Consider the following 22984-nt stretch of genomic DNA (forward strand, 5'->3'; position numbering starts at 1 on the left):
TTGTATGCAATGTTTTCTATCATTACGTTTACATTCAAACATAATCTTACATGATAATGTCCCGTTCAAAAAAAATGGATGTTGTAAACATGAGATTTATGGCATATTGTACAAAGTAAAGAGATAACTGCAGTATCAGTATAATCTTTGTTTATGAATGACAGTTTATCAGTTGTTATGTAAGAAATCTGAGTGACGCACACAACAAAGTTTGGTTTAGAGTTGTATTTATTCAGTCAGCTCATGCACACATTCAATGATAGAGACTTGTCTGTGTTCTTTGGTCCGCATCTTTCAACCCTAGCTCATCATGATTCATGTCAATCAAATTCCACTGATAAAATGCAAAATCTTTAGATATAAAACTTCAGCTTACATTAGGTGAGTAAAACACAGATGGTTTGGTGCTCTCCTTCAAGACATGTCTAAAATCTTTGCTCAAAACAAACAGATATTAGGTAGTGTACTCATGAACTATACATATTTTGAAGATGCCGTGGTTTAAATTCATAATATGGTCTTGTTTTAACAGTAAAATAATCTAAAAGGCATTTTGGGAAATAGTTTGTAAACATTAAATAGAGTTTTTAGATTCTACTGTAAGATCAAATAAGGCACCTAGGTATTGATACCACTGATGGCATCTTGTGAACTTTTTGGTTTGGTGTTTCTCAGGTGCAGCATCCACTGCAGTGCAACAGTCACATAAAAACAGTTACCTCCACCTCAACCCATCCTATTCTTCACTTCTGCTCAACATCAGTGTAATGTAGCGTCTGTTCAATCCCTCACTCTGTCCTCCAGCGCCCTCAACTCTCCTTCCACTTGAGCGGGAAGATCAGCTCCAACCTGCTGGGTGAAGTAGGTCCGAAGCTCCTGTGTTTCCTTCTGCCAGAAGGATTTGGGCAGGTCAAAGAGGGCACCCATATCGATATTTCCACCCAGGCCTTCTGTGTTAATGGCACCGTTTTGTGGAATCCATCCCACAATGCTTTGGGTGGCAGCCTCGTCTTCACTGGTACGACCGCATCGTTTGAAGATCCATTCAAGGACGCGTGCGTTCTCTCCAAACCCTGGCCACAAGAAAGAGCCGGTCTTCTGATCTTTTCGGAACCAGTTGACGTGGAAGATCTTGGGGAGTTGGGTTTGGCCCTTGCGTGTCTCCATACTCAGCCAGTGGGCCAAGTAGTCACCGAAGTTGTAACCGAAGAAAGGACGCATGGCGAAGGGGTCATGCATGATTACTTTACCTAAAGAAAATAAGCCACATATTATATAATGTGTAAATATCAGTATGAGCTTTTCGCTCAGTTTGTCAGTAAGTGCTTAAAAATAGTGTACACTTTTGTGTACTGTTTAGCATATGGAGAAATGAAAGTTTGTACCTTTATGTTCAGCAGCAGCTGTGGATTCAGATCTCATGGCTGCACCCACAAACACACCGTGACGCCAGTTAAATGACTCGTACACCAAAGGCACACCTGGGAAAAAAAGACATTTTAAGGTGTATAACACGTGTCTATGTATATATACAGTACTGTTAGAAAGTTTGAGGTCTGTAAACTTTCTTTTCTTTTCAAAGTCTCTTATGTTTCTTCAAACTGGCTGTTATTAAGCCTCTCATCAAAAAACCACAACTTGACCCCAAAGAACTAGTTAATTATAGACCGATCTCGAATCTCCTTTTTCTGTCCAAGATACTAGAAAAGGTGGTATCCTCACAATTATATTCCTTCTTAGAGAAAAATGGTATATGTGAGGATTTCCAGTCAGGATTTATTATCATAGTACTGAGACTGCTCTCCTTAGAGTTACAAATGACCTGCTCTTATCATCTGATCGTGGTTGTATCTCTATTAGTGCTATTGGATCTTAGTGCTGTGTTTCGACACAATTGACCACAACATTCTTTTGCATAGACTAGAAAACTTAGTTGGCATTAATGGAAGTGCATTAGCATGGTTTAAATCGTACTTCTATGACCACCATCAATTTGTAGCAGTGAATAAAGAGGACTCATATTGATCACAAGCGCAGTATGGAGTACCTCAAGGCTCAGTACTAGGGCTGTTACTCTTCACACTTTACATGTTACCCTTGGGAGATATCATTAGGAAAGTTAGTTTCACTGTTATGCTGATGATACTCAGCTCTATATTTCTTCACGGCCCGGAAAAACATATCAATTTGAAAAACTAACGGAATGGATACTCGATATAAAAAACTGGATGACGAGTAATTTCTCACTGCTAAATTCTGAAAAAACAGAAGTGTTGATTATAGAACCTAAAAACTCTGCATGCAATAACCTAGAACGCTGTCTAAAGCACGATAAATATAAAGATAACGATAAAGATATAATTATAAAAATCTTTCTCAATATTAAAGAATAGCAGAGTCCACACTACAACTATAACGATAAAGGCATAGAGAAACGGTATCGTTGGAATCATTTTCAGAATGATTTTTTTTCAGCTGATGAACGATACAAACATTGACATCCAATCAGAATCCATCCTGCTATAACGAGATTGAGAATTTAAAGCAGCAGACGCACGTGCGCTTAGAAGAAACAGACGATATCATTCACTGGTGTGGATGCTAATATCGTTATCTTTATAGTTATCCTTACAGTTATCGTTCTTGGTGTGAACAGAGCTTAAGACTTGATGGCTGCTCTGTCAATTCTTCGTCATCAGTTAGGAATCGAGGTGTGCTATTTGATAGCAATCTTTCCTTAGAAAGCCACGTTTCTAGCATTTGTAAAACTGCATTTTTCCATCTCAAAAATATATCTAAATTACGGCCTATGCTCTCAATTTCAAATGCAGAAATGTTAAACCATTTGTTGAAATGTTAAAGCATTTATGACCTCAAGGTTATTGTAATGCTTTATTGGGTGGTTGTTCTGCAACCTTGGTAAACAAACTCAACAGGACAACTAGAGCCCCAGATACAGATCCCCTGTAAAGACCCTGTCTCACAGGAGCACCAGGACAAGACCACAGGAAACAGATGATTCTTCAGCACAATCTGACTTTGCTGCAGCCTGGAATTGAACTGCAGGTTTCGTCTGGTCAGAGGAGAACTGGCCCCCCAACTGAACCTGGTTTCTCCCAAGGTATTTTTCTCCATTCTGTCACGGATAGAGTTTTGGTTCCTTGCCGCTGTCGCCTCTGGCCTGCTTAGTTGGGGTCACTTCATCTACAGCGATATCGTTGACTTGATTGCAAATAAATGCACAGACACTATTTAAACTGAACTGAGATGATGACATCACTGAATTCAATGATGAACTGCCTTTAACAGTCATTTTGCATTATTGACACACTGTTTCCCTAATTAATGTTGTTCAGTTGCTTTGATGCCATGTTTTTTGTTTAAAGCTCTACATAAATAAAGGTGACTTGAATTGACATGTTCACCAAGGCAGCATTTATTTGAAAATGAAATGATAATGGCATTATTGTGAAATATTATTACAATGTAACGGCTTTTAGTTTGAATGTATTAAAAATGTAATTCATTCCTGTAATGGCAAAGCACAGGATTTTTATGTGAAATTAGTTATTTTTTTATCAATTTATAGATGTTCTAAATGTAACCTTTGATTTAATGCATACTTACTATTTACATCAAGAAAGATATTTAAAAAGATAAATAAAATGCCCAAGCTCCTAAAAGCAGGATGGATTCTGATTGACTGTCAATGTTTTCATTCATCAGCAGGAAAAAAAATATATATATATATTTCAAAAGTGATTCCAATAATATCTTTCCTTTGTGCCAATGGTATTCTTAAATTTAGAAAGATTCTACGTTTTACCATTATTGTTATAGTTATTGTCCTTGGTGTGAGACAGTGTTAATATCAAGATACTATTCTAGTTTTTATTAATATTTTGAGAAAGGTTTTTCTACTTTGTATATTTTCCACTTGTTGTGTGTTTTTATTTCAGGTAACTTTTTTTTTAGTTAGTTGTGAATTGGCCTTAAAACTAATAATTTAAAACATAATATGTGCATTTTAAATATACAGTTTTGATTCAGTGATGCTACACACCTTCTGGTCTTCTTCCACCAAATACAATGGCATCAATGGGGACGCCCTCATCACTTTCCCAGAGGGGGTCTATGATGGGGCACTGGCCAGCTGGGGCACAAAACCTGGAGTTCGGGTGAGCACACAGTGAAGAATCACCTGAGAAACACAAGAAAAGATAAACAATCACCATTAGAACAACATGCCACAGATGCTGTCCATGTAATAGAAATAGGTAATTTTATTTACTATATAAATAAATTATATTATTAGTTGTTTTTTAAAGGTTAACATATAAATTTTGCAGAATACAAATATAAGAATATAAATTGCAGAATATAATTTTTTTTATATTTTGTAAAAATGCGTTTTTACTAAACAATCTTACCATACTTCCAGGATTTTCCATGCCAGTCTGTGAGTTTGATTCCTGGTGCAGGTGGTTCCAGACCCTCCCACCAGACGCCCCCATCGCTGGTCTCTCCCACGTTAGTGAACACTGTGTTCCTGGAGATGGTTGCCATGGCATGAGGGTTTGTCTTCAGGGACGTCCCGGGGGCGACTCCAAAAAATCCATTCTCTGGATTAATGGCTCTGAGTTTACCTGGGGAAGAAAGTCATAATACACCACTGTCTATATTTATAACCATAAACAACAGTATTCCAATCAACACTATATGGAAAAACTGTTTCTGAGCAACTGTGTGTTTTGTTTACTGAGAGCCATGAACTTATTTCTATTTTAATTAGTTCTCTTTCTGCTGCCCAATAAAAATGCTAAAATAAAAGATATGGTGTCATTACCTGGCTGCCCATAAACCCACACTTGCTATGCTGTGTCAACAGAAGCATATGTCTAGGACAAGTCATATTTCTCACCCTGACTGTCAAATTTCATCCAGGCGATGTCATCGCCCACACACTCAACCGTCCAGCCTGGCAGTGATGGTTTCATCATGGCCAGGTTAGTTTTCCCACAAGCGCTCGGGAACGCTGCTGCAATGTACCGTTTTACACCCTGAGGATTTGTGATTCCCAGAATCTGGTGGAGAAAGAAACAGTGACGTCTATCAACATTATGTTTTACAAATGATGACTCCAGATAAAAGAGTGGCTAATATATAATATATAAGGTCATAAACTTTCATTAACCCTTGTACGGTCCTCATTTGAGAGTCACACTCATTGTATTCGTGGTCAAAAGTGACCGGACACCTGAAATTTATTTATTTAGTAAATTCAATCTAATACATTTTTGTTCAATAATATTTTTTTATTTATTTAAAATAACCATTAGATTCCTGTATAGGACTCTATAGAGAGCCTTGTGAATTTCCTAGTTGTTTTCATACATAATTGTTTACTTTTATTAGGTTGTGGAATTAAATGTATATTAAGGCATTCCCAAAGACTACTTTTTGTCAAGGTTCATATTTTTTGTTTTAAATGTTGATTTGATGTCCCATACCAGCATGTGTTCAGCCAACCAGCCTTCGTCTTTGGCAATGCGTGAGGCGATACGAAGAGCAAAACATTTCTTTCCAAGGAGCGAGTTTCCACCATAACCGCTGCCGAAGGACAGGATCTGTCTGGTGTCAGGAAGATGTGAGATCAACACCTTGTCCGGGTTACAAGGCCAGCTGTTTGCTAAAGGAGCTGTGAGGTAAAAACAGAGAAAGATAAGATATTGATGAGAAACAAATATATATACCACACTACCACTTACAAGTTTTTTTTTCTTTTTTATAAATTAATACTTTTATTCAGCAAGGACACAATAAATTGATCAGAAGTAAAGAGATCTAAAATGTTACAAATGATTTCTAGTTCAAATAAATACTGTTCCTTTAAACCTAAAATTTTCCACAAACATTATTAAGCAGCACAACTGTTTTCAACATCGGTAATAATAAGAAATGTTTCTTGAGCAGCAAATCAGCATAATAGAATGATTTCGGAAGGATCATGTGACACTGAAGACTGGAGTAATGCCTGCGGAAATTTTTATTTTTTTTCATCACAGGAATAAATTACATTTAAAAACAATTTATTTTAAATAAAAGTAATATTTCACAATAGAGCTGTGTTTATTGCATTTTTTATTAAATAAATGCAGCCTTGGCAAGCATGAGAGACAAAAATAGAGATAAAATCTGACTGACCCCAAACATTTGTAAGGTAATTTAATTAGCACAATAACATTTGAAAATAATAAACAATGTAGCAAATAAAGTGACACAATCGATAATTTAAAGGAACCGGTGAAATTTAGAGTTCCATTTTATCAAATGAGTCACATTTGCATTTAATCTGACATTAAAATAAAGCATTATGGTACCTTTGAGTGGTAAAGGTCGGCCCAAAGAGTGCTGGCAGCGCACAAACTCCGCCCCCTCGGCTAGTTTTTCCAGCACTGGAGTCCCCATGCGTGTCATGATGCCCATGCTAGCCACCACATAAGGAGAATCTGTCACCTGAACACCAAACTTAGCAAGAGAAGAGTTCACAGGGCCCATACTGAAGGGGATCACATACATAGTGCGTCCTATAGAGAGACAGAAAGACACAAATATTGAAGAGATGTTTCGGGCATTCGTTTCCTTTAAGTGTCCCAGACTATCCCACATGAGTGTGTGGACTGATGAAAATTTAAAGGAATATGTGAGGATAAGCTGACGGGATTCTGTGGAAAGTTATATTTTCGATGCCAGTCAGAATTGTTATATATAATATTTCTATTTGCTTGACACAGTTAACATTGCACTACTGCTGTCTATGGAAGGCAGGTGCCACAGCCAACTGAATTTGATTAAAGAGAGCTCTGCTTTGTGTACATTTACTTCTGATCATGGCAGCAGTTATTTATCAAATGATGATAAGATAATGGAGATGAGCATTATAACCGGGCATATATCCAGCTGCATTATATAGACGAGTTCTCTTTCAGCATTTTAAAGAGCTGATTCAGATCCCTGGATTTTAGGGGGTTCATTATTATTGAACATATCCATTGATATATTGTTATATTTGATATTTAAAAAAATATTTAGAATATTTCATACTTTTAATATTCCAATTAAATAATATTTTATATTATTCCAAATAATATTTAGCAATATATAAAATAATATTAAATATATTTATATAATAAGTGAAATTTATATGACTTAATATCATTATTTTAGTATTTATTTTATTCAAGACATATTTTCCACACCATTTTTCTGGTGGTTGAAGGAACTATTTGACAGGTTTCAGTAATTGTTCAGTGGTTTATGTAACACACACCTGCCATGCAGCCAGGAAAGCGGTCCTCTCTGGCTTTCTGAAAGTCTCTCTCACTCATCCAGCTGCCCAGCTGGGACTTGGCACCTCCGCTGGGAATGGGAATAGTGTCTCTTTGGTCCTTAGTGACAATAACAGTTTTACTCTCCACACGAGCCACATCTTTGGGGTCAGTACGTGCCAGCCAGCTGCACACAGAAAATAGTAGAAATTTAAATCAGGATTAAGGCAATATAAAACCATTCATGATGATGATAATAATTTGTGGTTCAAAAACTCATGATGAGACTTGAAAAAAAAGGGCTTACCAGTTTTCATATTTGGCGAGTTTCTTCACCATGCCCTCTTTCTCCAGGTTGGCCAGGATGTCTGCTGTCTCCTCTGGAGTGCCTGTGACCACGTGCACTTTAGCAGGTTTACATTCAGCCACAGCGCCCGACACAAACTCCGCCACTGACGGGGGAAGAGAGGGGAGGGAGGCGAGTGACCGTGCACCCACTGAAGCTGTACTGATGGCATTCCGCCTGCATGGACACACACAAACATTAGTACAACAACATACAGATATGGTCTGTAAATATCATGCATCTAATGCTATGAAATTATTTATCGTGATTTTTCACACCCAAAATAAAAGTTTACATAATATATGTGTGTTTGCTGTTTATATTTATTAAGTATATATAAATGCACACACAAACAGTATATATTTTGAAAATATATGTACATCATGTATATATTTGTATGATTTATATTACAGATAAATATACTTAATATATAAACATATTTTTCTTAAATATATGCATGTATGTTTGTGTATTTATATAGACAAAATAAATATACACAGTACACACACACACATATTATATAAACAAAACTTTTATTTTGGATGTGATTAATCGTGATACATTTGAGGTTTTAGTTAATTATGCCTGTAAACATTTTACAAAAATTCACAGACCATACAAACTTAATTTTATCTTGTCATTCTGTGTATTAGTAGGCAGGGATCTCTTCAAATAACATCAACACACCAGCAGGAGGCGACAAGCCATTTAGGAGTCATTTGAATCATTCACTCAGAAGATTTGTTCAAACCATTGATTCCTTCAGGAACGAAATGACTTAAATTCGTACAAAAACACCCCTTGGGACAGGAATGAAACACTGTGTGTTTCTCATTAATGCGCATTGTTTATTCTTCTGTAACGTTCAATGTTACTCAATATTACCTGCTTATTTATTGAACTAAGCTTCAATTATAAACAATAATTGTCTAACATTTATTAAAGAGAGTGTGTGTCCTCTCAAAGGCCTAATCTAAATTGGAATCCACCTTCCAAGCTGCTTTAAGTATAAATAACGAGGATAAAAGTCTAAGCAGAAAACGGCAAATGTATTAGCACTGCAAACCAGTGTTCTTATTACTATAATTTAAATAATATGATAACAATTAACAGTTTCCAATATCAAGATGAATAATGGACTGGTTTTCTACAGGTAAAACAACTAGAAGCTGTTGACATCAGAAGTCTTGCACATTCTATCAAAAGTGAGAGCGCTCTTATGATTAAACATAAGGTGGATAATATAAAGCCAACTCAGTTTAAAGTCTAAGCTAGAGACTGTAAATAATGTATAAAGCAGATGATCTATGTAATCCATGACATGTTACATGATTAATGAATGAACATATTTTTGAGCTGATAGCATGTCTTTATGAATGTTGCATCATAATAACCACTAAATGTACTTTAACACAGATCTTTGACCGGAACTGAAAGATAAGTGATTAAGAAGCTGCAAGACTAATTAGTGTCCTTTGGAATGAAATGCATTGCATGTACTGTACAAGGTCATGGCTTTGATTCCCAGGGAATGCACAACTGAAAGAATGCATACCATCTCAATAAACTGAATAAAATGCATTAACAAAAGGGATGAGGGGAGAAGAGAATACTCTCTATCAGAATTCTCACATGAAAACAGAACAACGAGGTTGAGTAACAGAGAAAGCTAAAGAAAGGAAAAACCACAAGTTCAGTGAGCAAACAAAAAAGGAAAAACAGAATAAATGTTCATGTTAGATGAGAGAACTTTATGTTCTTCCCATTCAATCTTCTGCTTTCTGAACTTAAATGTGGATCAAAAATCAGCTTGTCATTCTTTAACAGTGTCCTTGAGCTGAGCATGCTCAGCATATTCAATTAACAAGACGGCTCATGACTGCAAGGCCTGTTGGCTATGATTAAAAGAATATTTGAAGAATAGCAAGAGGAGTTCCTTTCCTTTACCCTTTGTTTAAGTTCAACACAAACCCCCACCCCAATTGCCACACTCCCTACCCCATAATTCCCCTCTATTGTTTTGCAAAGCCATAAAATGTATACGAACTTAACTAGCACAAAGTCTTTGAGTCTATCAAAGTTTTGACCCCCATGATCCCGGAGTCTGACTTTCATCAATAACAACTGAGCTATAAACCATCAATTATCATAGGCAGTTAACCCCCCCATACACGCACATGAACCAACCAATCAGATGGCCTCCTTGGCATTCACTCCCCTCCCCTCCCCTCCCCTCAGTCTGGTTAAACAGGGTATGGCCACTTCAAGCACACTATGTTCATGCATGAACACAAAACACACGTAACAATTTCAGAAACGTGAGGAATAATACAACTCAGCCAAAAGGATGCTTTTCATTTTAAACCTCATGCATGCATGATTAGAGCCATACCTTAAGGGCATTTTAAGTACAAAAATAACCTGTTAAACAAGTTAATAGTCTCTTTCTCTCAAAACACACAGAGATACGTCAGATTAACAATCAGTTCCTGGTATCATGCATCTGTAGGGTAAAGTTTAGCTAGTAGAGACTTTCACACTGTGCATATTTACTTGAAGTCCTGTGCTGATGTAATCACTCATTCTGGTGAGAGATTAACAGGGCAGATATAGATGCAATAAAATGGATATCAGGGATATCTTTTGTTCAACATCATTATTCTCAATATGTTATTGATCTCTAATTATATGCCACATTCTAGCTTAACAAATGACTCAGAAATGATTGTTGTGACTTTTTTTTTCATTCATAACCTGTTTTTCAGACTCTGGATAAATAGTGAATCATTTTACTCTACGTGACTTATTGCTGCATTCCTGTACGTGACACAATCAGTAACACTAGTTTCAGTCTAACAGTGGCATGGAATATGTGGCAAATGTCATTATTTGGCAATACCAGACCGAAGGACTCTGGAGTATTAAAATGTACTCTGTATTTTTGTATAACTATCAAAGATCATTCTGCATTATTACAAACTAGTGTAGTTTACAAAAACAAGGGAGGTGACTCTGTAATAGTACGGGGTGTTGACAAAGGTTTTATAGAACAGTTTAAGCCTTTTTAAAGATCTGATCTCACAAGAAAATTTACAACAAGGATGTTTACCCAAGAAAGATAGGTGTGTGTGGTACTGTGTGTTGAATAGACTGCAAGAAAATAATAAACCTAGAGCTTCAATTCTCAGTTTTAATCCGTTTTTAGCTACAACCAGAAAATAAATGTAATGATCTGAATAATATATGAGAATAATAGCAGCTTGTATTAAATATATATTTTTAATGTATTAATATATAAATACATTTAGGACATATATATATAAATACATTTAGGACATATATATATAAATACATTTAGGATATATATATATATATATATATATATAAGACACTCACCTCCTTAGTACTCCAAGCAACATGCAGGACATCTTTGGTGCAAGTGAAAGATCGAGGTGGAGTAAACAACCGAAATTATGACTTAAAATCAAATAAAGCAATAAGAGAGGTGTGTCTTGTTCCTCTTCAGTCCTGTGCACCTCTCATGTCAGACTGGTAAGGGTGATAGTCCAGCTCTTGAGGTAGTCTAGAGTAAAGTAAGACCCTTGCACTGTAACACGTGTAACTTATCATCAGCTGCTCCCACCCTCAGCTCAGATCCGCTCTTCTCCCAGAGAAACAGCCCTGAGGTGTTTCAATAATAAATAAAGCTTTGTACTGACAAACTTCCTAGTCGACTAACGTCTATTAAAAGTTCAATACTTTCCTATAATATGCGTGCGCTTCCAATAAAACACGACAAAGTGGGAAAACTAGCTGTTGCATTTCAGTCAAAAAGCTCGAGATCGACGCTCCAGAGTCATAGGAGTCAATGAAATAACGTAATCGTGAGGATTCAGATCAGTTGAGTTTGTCTCAAACTGTCCGCCGGCTGACGCAAGCGCGCTGTGGTTCCTGTAAGCGATTCCTCGGAGTACTCGCTGTGCTCCGTCCTGCTTTCCTGCTCAACTCAGGCTGCAGAACACAGTTGTGTTAAAGTGAATCTTATTTTTAAAGCTTCTAGCAAGCTTTGAGGTCACGTGAGCGTCGTCGCGCGCTGCTTCTTGTTAAGTCAGCAGATGTTGATAAAAGTGGAGCGTGGAGACTGTATAGACCCTTTGCAAACACGTGACCACGACCACGTGACGACGCCATGCTGGACGGCAAAATCACTGGACGCGCAGGCTGAGCAGTAGTAGACGAGCGGGAAATTTGAATAGTTTTAAACAGATTAAAATAGATAACGTTAACATTACCACTAAACTTCATGGCTTCTTCTATTGAAGAAGTTGTAGTGCCGTTATCGGTCGAGGTAGGGCATCTGGTAGGTGCTCACAAAGAGCGATATTTGGAGAAGTTGGAGATAGCAGGTTTGGATACAGACCCTTACCTTCTTCATCCCTCGGTTTTCACGGACCTCGTTAAATCGCCGAGTCTGCCTGACTTCGGCCCACACGATTTGTACCACTATGTGGTAAACGGGGTATCCCCATACACTGGTGCTGATCTCAAAGCTTTTAAAAGTCTGGATGCTTACCAGTTCTTCGTAGCTGGCTGGGTTACAGCTACGCGATGCTACGCTAACGGCGGGGGGAGGTACCTCATAATGGCAAAGGTAAGACATCGATCTATGGTTTATTTTGTATTATTACATGGCTTAGTTGAATTCTAATGTAGAATGCAGTCTGTTATTTCTTGATAAATATTTATATAACACGTAGCCTATGATTTTAGAGTACATGGTCGGCCGTGGCTTTTTAATGGATGCCTGGACGCATCCCAGCTCTGGGAAGTGCAGTCATTAATTATCGATCACACGTTAATCCATGCAGACAGTAAATCACGGTGTGTCTGTGATCCGTAGTAACCACATATAATTGTAACATCTAGACATCTTCTTATCTGTGATTATATTCGCAGTAGCCTATGTTAAGATTCTACCAGTTAATCACAGCAAAGTATTCACAATGTGCATTTATTGTGTTACTGCAGCATTAAACAATAACATCACAATAACATTCATGTAAAAATAATGTATCTATGCCACTTTCTGTATTTGTAGGTGCATCATAGCCAGTAAACCACGGAGTGTCTGTGATCAGTAGCCACACATAATTTTTACATCTAGCCATCATCTCATCTGTGATTATATTCGCTGTAGCCTATGTTAAGATTTGACTATCACAGTGATTAAGATGTATTCACAAGGGGCATTTATGGTGTCACTGCAGCAGTAAATAATAACATCACAATAACATTCATGTAAGAATAATGTATTTATGCCACTTTCTGTAATTGTAGGTGCATCACAGTCAGTCACTGTCTGAAACCCAACTACAACCATGGGTATCTTTGAAGAAGGATGGGACAGTCTTGTGCGGCCACTGTACATGTAAAGCGGGCCTGGGAGAGGTGTGCTCCCACGTGACAGCTCTGCTATACGCAATAGACTCTGCTGTTAAACATCTGGAAGACAAAAGCTGCACTGATGGGCCCAGACAGTGGGGACTTCCTCCTTTGAAAGCGGGCAAGGCTTTGTACGAAGAGGGATCAGGAATTGATTTCTCACATCCTGCCAAAAAGCGTTGTGGTGTAAACAACCAAAGCCATTCAGGTTGTCCATCTGTGAAAAAAGTGGGTGTGTCTGCAGCAGCTATAGAACAATTCTACAAGGCTCTGGATAATGCAACTCCAAACCCTTCAGAGAAGAGTGGTATCCTACGCATATTGCCACACTACTGTAAACAGTTTCAACCAAAAGTGGTGTCTCTGGGTCTACCACAGCCCCTGACTGAGTTATACAGTGCTCAGAACCGGAAGCTGTCTGCCTCGGACCTTGAGAAAAAATGTGATGCGGTATTCAATGATATGGAAGTCACACCAGAGCAGGTATAGTCATCTTCACAGCTGCCTGTGTGTGAGTGTAGGGCTCCAGAGACATTTACAGTAAATGTAAATATGAGGGAAATAAGCCTTTTTCTGAGTTTAGAAATTCAACAGTACCTGCCTTTACGAAAAATAAACCATGGTTTTACTACAAATTAAAAAAAACAAACAAACATAGTTACTATAATTAAACATGGTAACCACAAACCAACACTAACCATAGTTTATGTATTTGGTATTTTAAGTAATACGTGGTTATACAAATGTAATCAATACGCCCAAACATGGTTAATTTTCGTAAGGGCTGTACAACTGTAGGCTACCTAAAACTATTAACAGAAATAAGAAAGCTGTATAATTTGCCTGTAAACATTTAGTTTTTATTTCATTTATTTTATACTTAAAATCATAACAATCTAAATACATTTAAATGGTCATGGAGATTAATAAACTGGTTATTATTTGAAATAATATAGATTTAACAATGTGTCTGATTATTGTTTCCTATGTTTACTAAAGCTTGATATTTTTTTTTAAATGAAAATATTTAAACATTTTATTTTGTGTTATTTGAAGGTCACATTAAAAGTTACAAAGAATGTATTAATCATCGATTATTTCTATTCAATAGTTTATTTCAGTAGGCCTATACCTGTCAAAACTTTGTGGTCTGTAAGAATTAAAAGAAAAAAGTTTTTTAAAGAAATCTCTTATACTCATTACGGATGCATTTATTTGATAACAAAATACAGTAAAAACAGTAATATTGTGAAACATATAATAACTGTATAAATACATTTAAAAATGTAATTCATTTCTTGTGATTGCCAAGTTAAATTTAAATGTTAAATCTCACATGATCCTTCAGAAATCATTCTAATATGCTGATCTGGTGCTCATTTTGCCAATAGCATTGAGATCATTTCTGATTTCTGATTTATCTAAAAAATAAGCGTTGCCATCACAGGAATAAAGTACACTTTAAAATATATTCAAGTAGAAAACAGTTATTTTAAATTGTAAAATTGTAAATTGTAATTGTAAGTTGTTGTTGTTGTTGTTTTTTTGTCTTTGTGAGAAATTCTAAAATATTTAAAATGTAAATTCCACCACAGAATGCTAGAAGAAACAATGGATTACTTACAAACTAAGAAGAATGTAATAAATGTAATTTAAAAGAATGTAATAAATAAAATCTGACTGGTCCATTAAAATGACCTTGAGCAGCAATAGCAAAAATGGCTCAGTGGAATTAATTTAGTTTAGAGAAAAGCTCTAGTTTAAACTTCTAGTTTTTTCTTTCATTGTTTGTTTACAGACTGCCACTTGGTTTGATATTTCACTACAGCAATACTATTTAGACATTTTTAAAGTGGCCTAAGTGTCTAAACACTTTTTAGACCCACAGTAATGTTGATTTGCCAGTGCACACATAAACTACAGTTGCTGCATTTTGCATACAAAGTCTCAGTGGACTCAGTTACCACTGAGTGAGAACGTGAGTGAAGACAGGAACACTGAACAGGCTAAAGATCACAGTGTTTGTGTGAGAGAGGTAGATTAGAGGGGAGTAGATAAAGATAAGATGAAAAGCCATTGGTGGTTAGACTTTTATCTGTGAGAAGTAACAGATCAACAAAGGCCCAATGCCCCAATACTCATTATCCTATTGTAAACACATCTAGAGTTAAGATGAAATAATAAAATCATGCACTATTGTGATATACAACATATTTCTTTTGAAAGCTATGTTTGATGAGAAAAAATAACTTTGGACCCAGCAAAAACAAAAACATGCATTGTATTTGTCATTTCAAAGTGACATGACATTCAGCCAAGTATTGTGACCCATACTCAGAATTTGTGCTCTGCATTTAACCCATCCGAAGTGGATGCGCACACACACACACACACACCCGGAGCAGTGGGCAACCATTTATGCTGCGGCACCCAGGGAGCAGTTGGGGGTTCAGTGCCTTGCTCAAGGGCACCTAAGTCATGGTATTGAGGGTGGAGAGAGCACTGTACATGCACTCCCCCCACCCACAATTCCTGCCAACCCGAGACTCGAACTCACAACCTTTCGAATGCCAGTCCGACTCACTAACCATTAGGCCACGACTTCCCCATAAATTTCACTTTAACCAGTAATTATTATAACCACACGAACTTAAAAAGAGTCATCACAACCCAATCAAAAATAAATTATGCAGATTGAATATGTTCCTTAAAGAAACGGTTCATCCAAAAATTAAAATTTATGAAAACCTGTTTAATACTTATAAAAAGTTAATAAAAACATTGCATTAATCCACGAGTGAAATCAGTCCAAAATAGTTCTAAACAAATATGTTGGTGTATTTTAATGTGATAATACAACAGGGGATGGTCTTTTTTCACAGGGGTAAGCATTGTTATGGATTATGGCCTCATATTTTGACGAAAAAGCAATGATTTAAAGTTAAATTGAATGCCCCAATGGTGGATTTGTTTCTCAAAAACATGCAGATTTTCACTTTACAAGATGTTGTTTGATGGACTGGAGTCTACTGTAATGTTTATATCAGCTTTTTGGACTCTCATTCTGATGGCACCCATACACTGCAGAGGGACCATTGATGAGCAAGTTATTTAATGCTAAATTTCTCCATATCGGTTCTGATGAAGCAACAAACTCATCTACATCTTAGATGGCCTGAGGGTGAGTACATTTTCAGCAAATTATATTTTTTAGGTGAACTATTCCTTTAATTCAGTTTGACAAGACCAAGGAGACATGTTCAGTCCTCTGATGTTCAAACAAGCCATGTAAACAGTGGTATTCTGTCTCATCAGTGGATATCTATGATGGAATGAGCGGAAAGTCAAGGAATAAACAGCTTTTCAATGATAAGATCTAGTGGTCTGCACATAATTGCAGTGTACTCTGTTATTTGTATTATGGGAAACAGCATGCAGTGTTCTCTTTCTCTTTCATTGGGTGTCTTTTGTTGATACCATTAAAAGCAAACTTTAGGAATAAATTAGGCAGTCTCTTGATTTGTTATAAATACAGTGGGGCTCATGTCTTCTAGGCCTTTGAACGACTGATGTAACTGATCAGAACGTGATACATGTGGTAAGCCTTTGCTTTGGCAGCATGTGAATGTGTTCATATGAGGACATTTGGAGAGCAAGATAAATAAAGATATTTAAGGGGTGGACTAATAATTGGTTAACAATATGGCAAAATAAGTTTTTGACACCGTGAATTAAAATAAATGTTCCAAATGTTGTTTAAAATTTCTTTAAAAAAATGTATTACATATATTTAATAATGTTGAAAACAAATAAGCAACACTAAGGCCACAGGTTCAATTCACAAGTTACACACAAATTTGAATATATAAGAAGATACAAGATATGCAAAGGAGATACAAGAAACATTGTGTAGGACAATGGCGCCATCAGCCAAAAATCGCAGGGTGCCAAATCTGGGCTGTGGGCGGAGGGGCTGGGTCACCGGGGATTTGATGTTTCACCAAAAGACGCATTTTGGACATACTGCATCTCAGAATCAGAAAGAGCTTTACTGCCAAGTAAGGAATTTGTCTTGGTGACAGAAGCCTTTACAGTACAGACATAATGACAGTGAAAATATAGATAAAAAATGAATGCATTAAAAAAAAATACAGAGTAGATATGCAAATGCAAGGCAATGTAAATAAAAGGTATGGAGTGCTAAATAAATAAGTTTAAATAGTGTAATTTATTGCACAATATTATTGCCCAGTGGGGGAAGAAACTTTTCTTGTGCCTAGCTGTTTTGGTGCTCAATGCTCTGTAGCGCCAACCAGACGGAAACAGTTCAAAGAGGAAATGGCCTGGGTGTAAGAGGTCCAGAGTGATTTTGCCAGCCCTTTTATTCACTCTGGTTGAGTACAGTACTTGGAGAGTGGCTATGGGTTTTCCCTTGATTCTTCCAGCAGTCTGAGGTCTTCTGAGGTCACTTTTGGTAGCTGAGCTGAATCAGACTGTTTTAGAAGTGCAGAGGACGGATTCAATGACTTCAGAATCAAACTGTATTAGCAGCCTCTTTGGCAGGTTGAACTTCCTCAGCGTGGGCGAAGGAAGTATGCCTCTGCTGGGCCGTTTGTACAGTCAGTGTGATTGTCCCACTTCAGCTCCTGAACCTGAATGACTCCACTGTTGCTTAGTGCTGTTAATGATGGTTAGTGAAGAAGGGTTTCTCCTGAAATCCACTAACATCTCCACTGATCTCCAACAATAGGTTGTTGTGAACGTATAACAGGAAGCTGGTGATCCGTTGATGGATGGAGATGGGCACAGAGAGCTGGATTCATTTGTAGAGGAGGAGGTTAGGGATGATGGTGTTGAAGGCCGTGCTGAAGTCCACAAACAGGATCCTCACATACTGTAAGTTCCTGGTTTGTCCAGATGCTGCAGTATGTGGTGCAGACTCATGTTTATTGCATCATCCAAAGACCTGTTTGCTCAGTAAGCAAACTGCTGGGGGTCCAGCAGGGGTCCAGTGATGTCCTTCAGGTTGGCCAACACCAAACTTTGGAACCTCAACCGAAGTGGTACTAAAAAAAACTGTACCTTGTGGAAAACCCCCAAAAGTGTACTGTACCGAGAAAAAAAACATATTGCCTGGTTTCTCCCAAAGTTTTTTCCATTTTTGTCACTGATGGAGTTTTGGTTCCTTGCCACTGTCAACTTTGGCTTGCTTGGTTGGGGACACGTAATATTTGGCAATATTGTTGACATGACTGCAGACACTATTGGAAGAGAACTGAACTGAGCTGGATGATGATATCACTAAACAAACAATGAGCTGACTTAAACTGAAAAGCTGACTGTTTATATATATATATATATATATATATCATGTCAAATAAATAACTGCAATATATCCCAAATACATTTATTTGTTTCATTACATTTTATTTCACTGGACTTAAAAAAAATGTTTTAAATGTACTAGCAATATTTTGAACAACTTTCATATACTTTAAAATACATAAAAAGTGTAAACAGTATTTTTTGTAACATTTATATATTTCTATTTTAATATCTATCTATCTATCTATCTATCTATCTATCTATCTATCTATCTATATACATATAAATATTTTTTATGTATTTTAGAATATATGAATAATTGTATATACAGTATTACGTTAAATGCACCGTAAAATTAATTACATTAATTTTTTATAATTTGGTAAATCCTCATTTGCACAATTGCTCAATCCAGTTTTTACCAAAAATTTACCAATGTGTTCTGACCACTGGTACTATATTTATTTCTTTATTTTCTCTTTTAAAAGTTTAAAAGTTAGTTAAAAAAAGGTAGGACTTTTATTCTAGATGGCAAAACAAGTCCTGTTTCCGTGACTCGATGACAGTTTTTTTTGTTGTCGCCCTCCTCCGGTCACATCAAGAATGATTTAATCAACGCTTAATTCACTTTCATTTTCATTCTTTGTGCTGACTAACTGTGGCTTCTCGTCGTTTCGTCGATAACAACTGGATCCCATCTTCTGTTTTCAACCAAAATCCCGGTATCCAGTGGGATAGGACAATAAACGCGCGTTTTTCTGCGAACAACTTTAATAAAGTTTTCCAAGACAAAACGAAACGATAATTCTGCAACGATGACTTCCCTAGACATGAGCCCTGCGTCCAAGAAACAGGTAGAGCGCCTATTATAGGCCCGAAACTTGATTTAAACTGATTTAAGACTGTATATTTGGCAGCAATTCAGCATTTTGAGTCTAACATGCTTATAAATATAAGCGTATATGTATATTGAACCTGTATTTGTGTGGCAAGTTTAACAAACACTTCCTTGTGTAACGTTACTCTGCAGGTGGATGGATTCTCCCAAAAAATCACCAAGGAGGTAATTATACGTTTATTCAGTCACACTCTTTCATTACTTTTAAAAATGTAACACAGATATTGTACTTTATTCCAAAAACACCACAGTTATTATAGTTACTACAATAAAACAGTGGGGTCTGCGCTATTAGAATTATAAAAGGAAATACAGCACGACCGATAGATTCATACAGCAGCTGTAATGAAAGTTTGTTACATTGTCAAATACTTGATTGTTTTAATCAGGCCGAACAGTTGATCTCAAACTTCTTCCCTGAGAAGATTGCAGAGATGGACAAGATCTTACAGGTATTACAAAATAGCCGGTGCATTCATCAGCACTTGTTGAGGATATTTTGTGCTGTGGTTAAAAAATATTGAATTGTTCTGGTGTGTTATTTAGGGTTCCTGTAGTCTGAAGGATCTGTCGATCATCAGGGCGCCTCTGGACATCCCGATCCCAGACCCTGCCAAAGAGGAGCTCAAGAGGAAGAAGAAAGAGGAGGTAATCATAACACATCATTTATTATTAATAAAGCATAACTGCCCTAGATTTTCTGATCGCACCTTCAAGCCAGTCTGGGGTTTGGTTTAAGTAATTGATTTGTTCACACAGAAAGAGGCCAAAGAGGGAAAGAAGGATGGAGATAAAGAAGAGGACGAAGGTAAGGGTTTAAGAAGCAATTTGGAAAATGAAACGGAAAATGTTACTTGCTCGGTTCGCTTTTCCCTAGACCTGAATTCCCCCAAATGTGAAATGAGCAGGTGTAATATTCCAGTGTGAACACAGGGGGGCTCTGAGTCACTCTTAATGCCATAGAAATGATCCAGAACCTGAAGTAGATTTTGAGAACGTATTGTATGTCTTCCTTAAACTATTGATGTTGATTGTGATCTGAAAGGTCCCCCCTGTGGCCCCATCGCCTGCAATGAGACAGTAGAAAAACTCCTCAAACAGATAAAGCCTGAGATTCAGACTCTGAAGGAGTGTCTTAACACGGTGAGGAAGTGTTGTCATATATTTTATTTGTCATTTATAGGTATGCAGATCTCAAAAGTTTAGTGTTTTGACATTGTTATTGATCAACTGGTTCTACAATATATAATAAAAGGGCCCTACTTAATATTAGATGGCCTTAACTACTATGTACTTACATTAAAAATATATTGTGTATAATAATATTGTGTTCATATTGTATTGCAAAACAGCTCTGCTGCTATTGAGGTGGGATACAGGTAACTTTAGGGACAGGTTTGGTGGTATGGGTAGGTTTAAGGGATGGGTCAACAGTATTTACAGAAATTAATTGCAGATGTATTTACATGCAGGTATTTTTAACAATATAAGTAAAATGTAAAAACATGTATGCACATAATAAGTGCATTGTATTAAATTATTCATTTAAATGTAAGTGCATAGTAGTTAAGGCCACTTAATATAAAGTGGGACCAATAAATGTTTAATTTATAGTTCATTTTATACTGCACATAGATATTTTATCCTGTATGCTGGCTCTACATTTAATCAAGCATATTTGTGCATTGTGTAATATTTGTGTGATATAACCTGTGCAGGTGTCAATGTGGATACAGCTACAGATTCCCAGAATTGAAGATGGGAACAACTTTGGAGTGGCTGTACAGGTCAGTAAACCTATCTTGGGACAGAATGAAATAACATTTGTCAAGTGATTTATTCTTATGTTAGGTTTAGATTAGAATTTGTACAAATCTATGCATTACACATGTGGTTTCTAAAAGTCAGTCCCGGTTAGGGATACTACAAAATATCAATAAAAAATATAGAACCTTCTGAAATAGTTAATTGATTAACTTAACTAATAATTAATATGCAGTTTATCTCAATTACACAAAATTATGTGTAATTAATGTTTTCAAGTTTTCTAAATTTGTCAGGATGACAGTTTTGGCAAAATATTTAACACATGCATAGCTTTTACTTTAATAATATGAATTATTAATTAATTATTACATTACCATTCTAAAGTTTTAGTTTTTTTCCAACAAGGGCACACTACTTTAATCAAGGGTCAGTAAATAAATGTAATATTACAAAACATGTATTTTCTTTTTATTTATTTGATAAGATATTATTTTTCTATTATTTAGAAAATATTCATTTAAAAAAAGAGAGAGAGAAAAATGGATATTAAAATGATTTCTGAAGGATCAGTAACACTATAAGCTTTGAATCACAGGAATAAATTACATTTTAAACACTGTAGAATATAGTGTAATAATATTTAACAATATTACTATTTTAACTGTATTTTGATCAAATAAATGCAGTCTTGGGGAGCATAAGACTTTTTTAAAAAAACATTAAAAAAAAAACTTGCTGAACCCAAATTCTTGAATGTTGTTATATATATATATATATATATATATATATATATATATATATATATATATATATATATATATATAGTTTAATAGCAGTACACATTTGTGTGAATTTTCTGTTTATAAAAGGAAAAAGTTTTTGAACTGCTTACCAACACCCGAACCAAGATCGAGGGATTCCAGACACAGATTTCCAAGTAAGTGATCAGACGCCATTACAAACACAAATTCGAGCACCTTTATTATAAATACAAGTTATTTTATATATGATTTAATAATCAGTTTTAGACATGGGTCAGCAGTGATGTGTTTCTGTTTCTTCAGGTACTACAGTGAGAGAGGAGATGCTGTAGCCAAGGCTTCCAAACAGCCGCATGTGGTCAGTTTATGTCATGTTAGATTTAGCTGAATTAAACCAGTTGACGTGATTCTTGAATTCTTTGAGCTTCTGATAATTTGATTGTTTCGTTGTTTGGCAACAGGGAGATTTCAGACAGCTGGTCCATGAACTGGATCAGCACCAATACTGTGAGTTACGCATCATAGTCCTGGAGATTCGCAACACTTATGTAAGTTCAGTCTCAATGTACTCCAAACAAACCATCACGTGTTTGTGTCCGGTGAGACGGCTGAGACTGATTTCATCCATTCCTTCACTCTAGGCTGTGCTGTATGATGTCATCATCAAGAACTGTGACAAGATTAAGAAGCCCAGAGGAGACTTATCTTCAAAAGCACTTATCTACTGAGGACCGCAACTTAGTAGACACACAGACACACATTTACTGAAAAGTAAAACATGTCATATTGAGTTTCACATCCACAGTCACAGTGCATTGCCTTGAGCTTCAATTACATCAACAGAATCTACTGTAGTACAGTTTTTACTCAATAAAGACTTTATCTAAATGTGGTAGCTCTCAGGTTTTTATTCAAAATGTCATAGAACTTTAGTTTTATTATGCTTTTTATTATCAACGTCGGACAAAACAGGAAAATAACTATTACATTTTTCATGTATGCCATCGTTTAAAATTATCAGTAAGATCAGAAATGAATACTTTTATTCAGCAAGGATGCAAAAAAAATCATCAAAAGTTAGACATTTACAAAGATTTCTGTTTTAAGTAAATGCTGT

The 22984-nt window shown here is 36.2% G+C and overlaps 2 protein-coding genes across 2 annotated transcripts; one reads left to right on the forward strand and one right to left on the reverse strand.

The window, feature by feature from the left end:
• Positions 1-210: 210 nt before the first annotated feature.
• On the reverse strand, positions 211-11565 carry pck2 (phosphoenolpyruvate carboxykinase 2 (mitochondrial)). The gene is made up of 10 exons (XM_059524473.1): positions 11071-11565; positions 7636-7851; positions 7331-7515; positions 6381-6587; positions 5511-5698; positions 4922-5084; positions 4431-4646; positions 4064-4201; positions 1386-1481; positions 211-1250 (listed from the first exon to the last, which is right to left on the reverse strand). The coding sequence occupies exons 1-10, from the start codon at positions 11100-11102 to the stop codon at positions 781-783; spliced, it is 1911 nt and encodes a 636-aa protein (XP_059380456.1). The 5' UTR covers positions 11103-11565; the 3' UTR covers positions 211-780.
• Positions 11566-19043: 7478 nt separating this feature from the next.
• psme1 (proteasome activator subunit 1) lies at positions 19044-22755 on the forward strand. Its single transcript, XM_059524474.1, has 11 exons — positions 19044-19295; positions 19472-19504; positions 19729-19791; positions 19886-19987; positions 20099-20147; positions 20385-20482; positions 21058-21126; positions 21976-22043; positions 22171-22225; positions 22329-22415; positions 22509-22755. The coding sequence occupies exons 1-11, from the start codon at positions 19257-19259 to the stop codon at positions 22593-22595; spliced, it is 750 nt and encodes a 249-aa protein (XP_059380457.1). The 5' UTR covers positions 19044-19256; the 3' UTR covers positions 22596-22755.
• The last annotated feature ends 229 nt before the right edge of the window (positions 22756-22984 follow it).

This window comes from Carassius carassius, chromosome 35 (genome assembly GCF_963082965.1).
Source record: "Carassius carassius chromosome 35, fCarCar2.1, whole genome shotgun sequence".
In the NCBI taxonomy this organism is placed as follows: Eukaryota; Metazoa; Chordata; class Actinopteri; order Cypriniformes; family Cyprinidae; genus Carassius; species Carassius carassius.

Coding starts and splice junctions, on each gene's coding strand:
- pck2 (XM_059524473.1), bottom strand. CDS start 11,102: ATGTCCTGCATGTTGCTTGGAGTACTAAGGAG. Junction 5,085..5,510: donor GGTTGGCTGAACACATGCTG/GTATGGGACATC, acceptor TTTCTCCACCAG/ATTCTGGGAATCACAAATCC. Junction 1,251..1,385: donor AGCTGCTGCTGAACATAAAG/GTACAAACTTTC, acceptor TATTTTCTTTAG/GTAAAGTAATCATGCATGAC.
- psme1 (XM_059524474.1), top strand. CDS start 19,257: ATGACTTCCCTAGACATGAGCCCTGCGTCCAAGAAACAG. Junction 19,988..20,098: donor AGAGGAAGAAGAAAGAGGAG/GTAATCATAACA, acceptor TTGTTCACACAG/AAAGAGGCCAAAGAGGGAAA. Junction 20,148..20,384: donor AGATAAAGAAGAGGACGAAG/GTAAGGGTTTAA, acceptor GTGATCTGAAAG/GTCCCCCCTGTGGCCCCATC.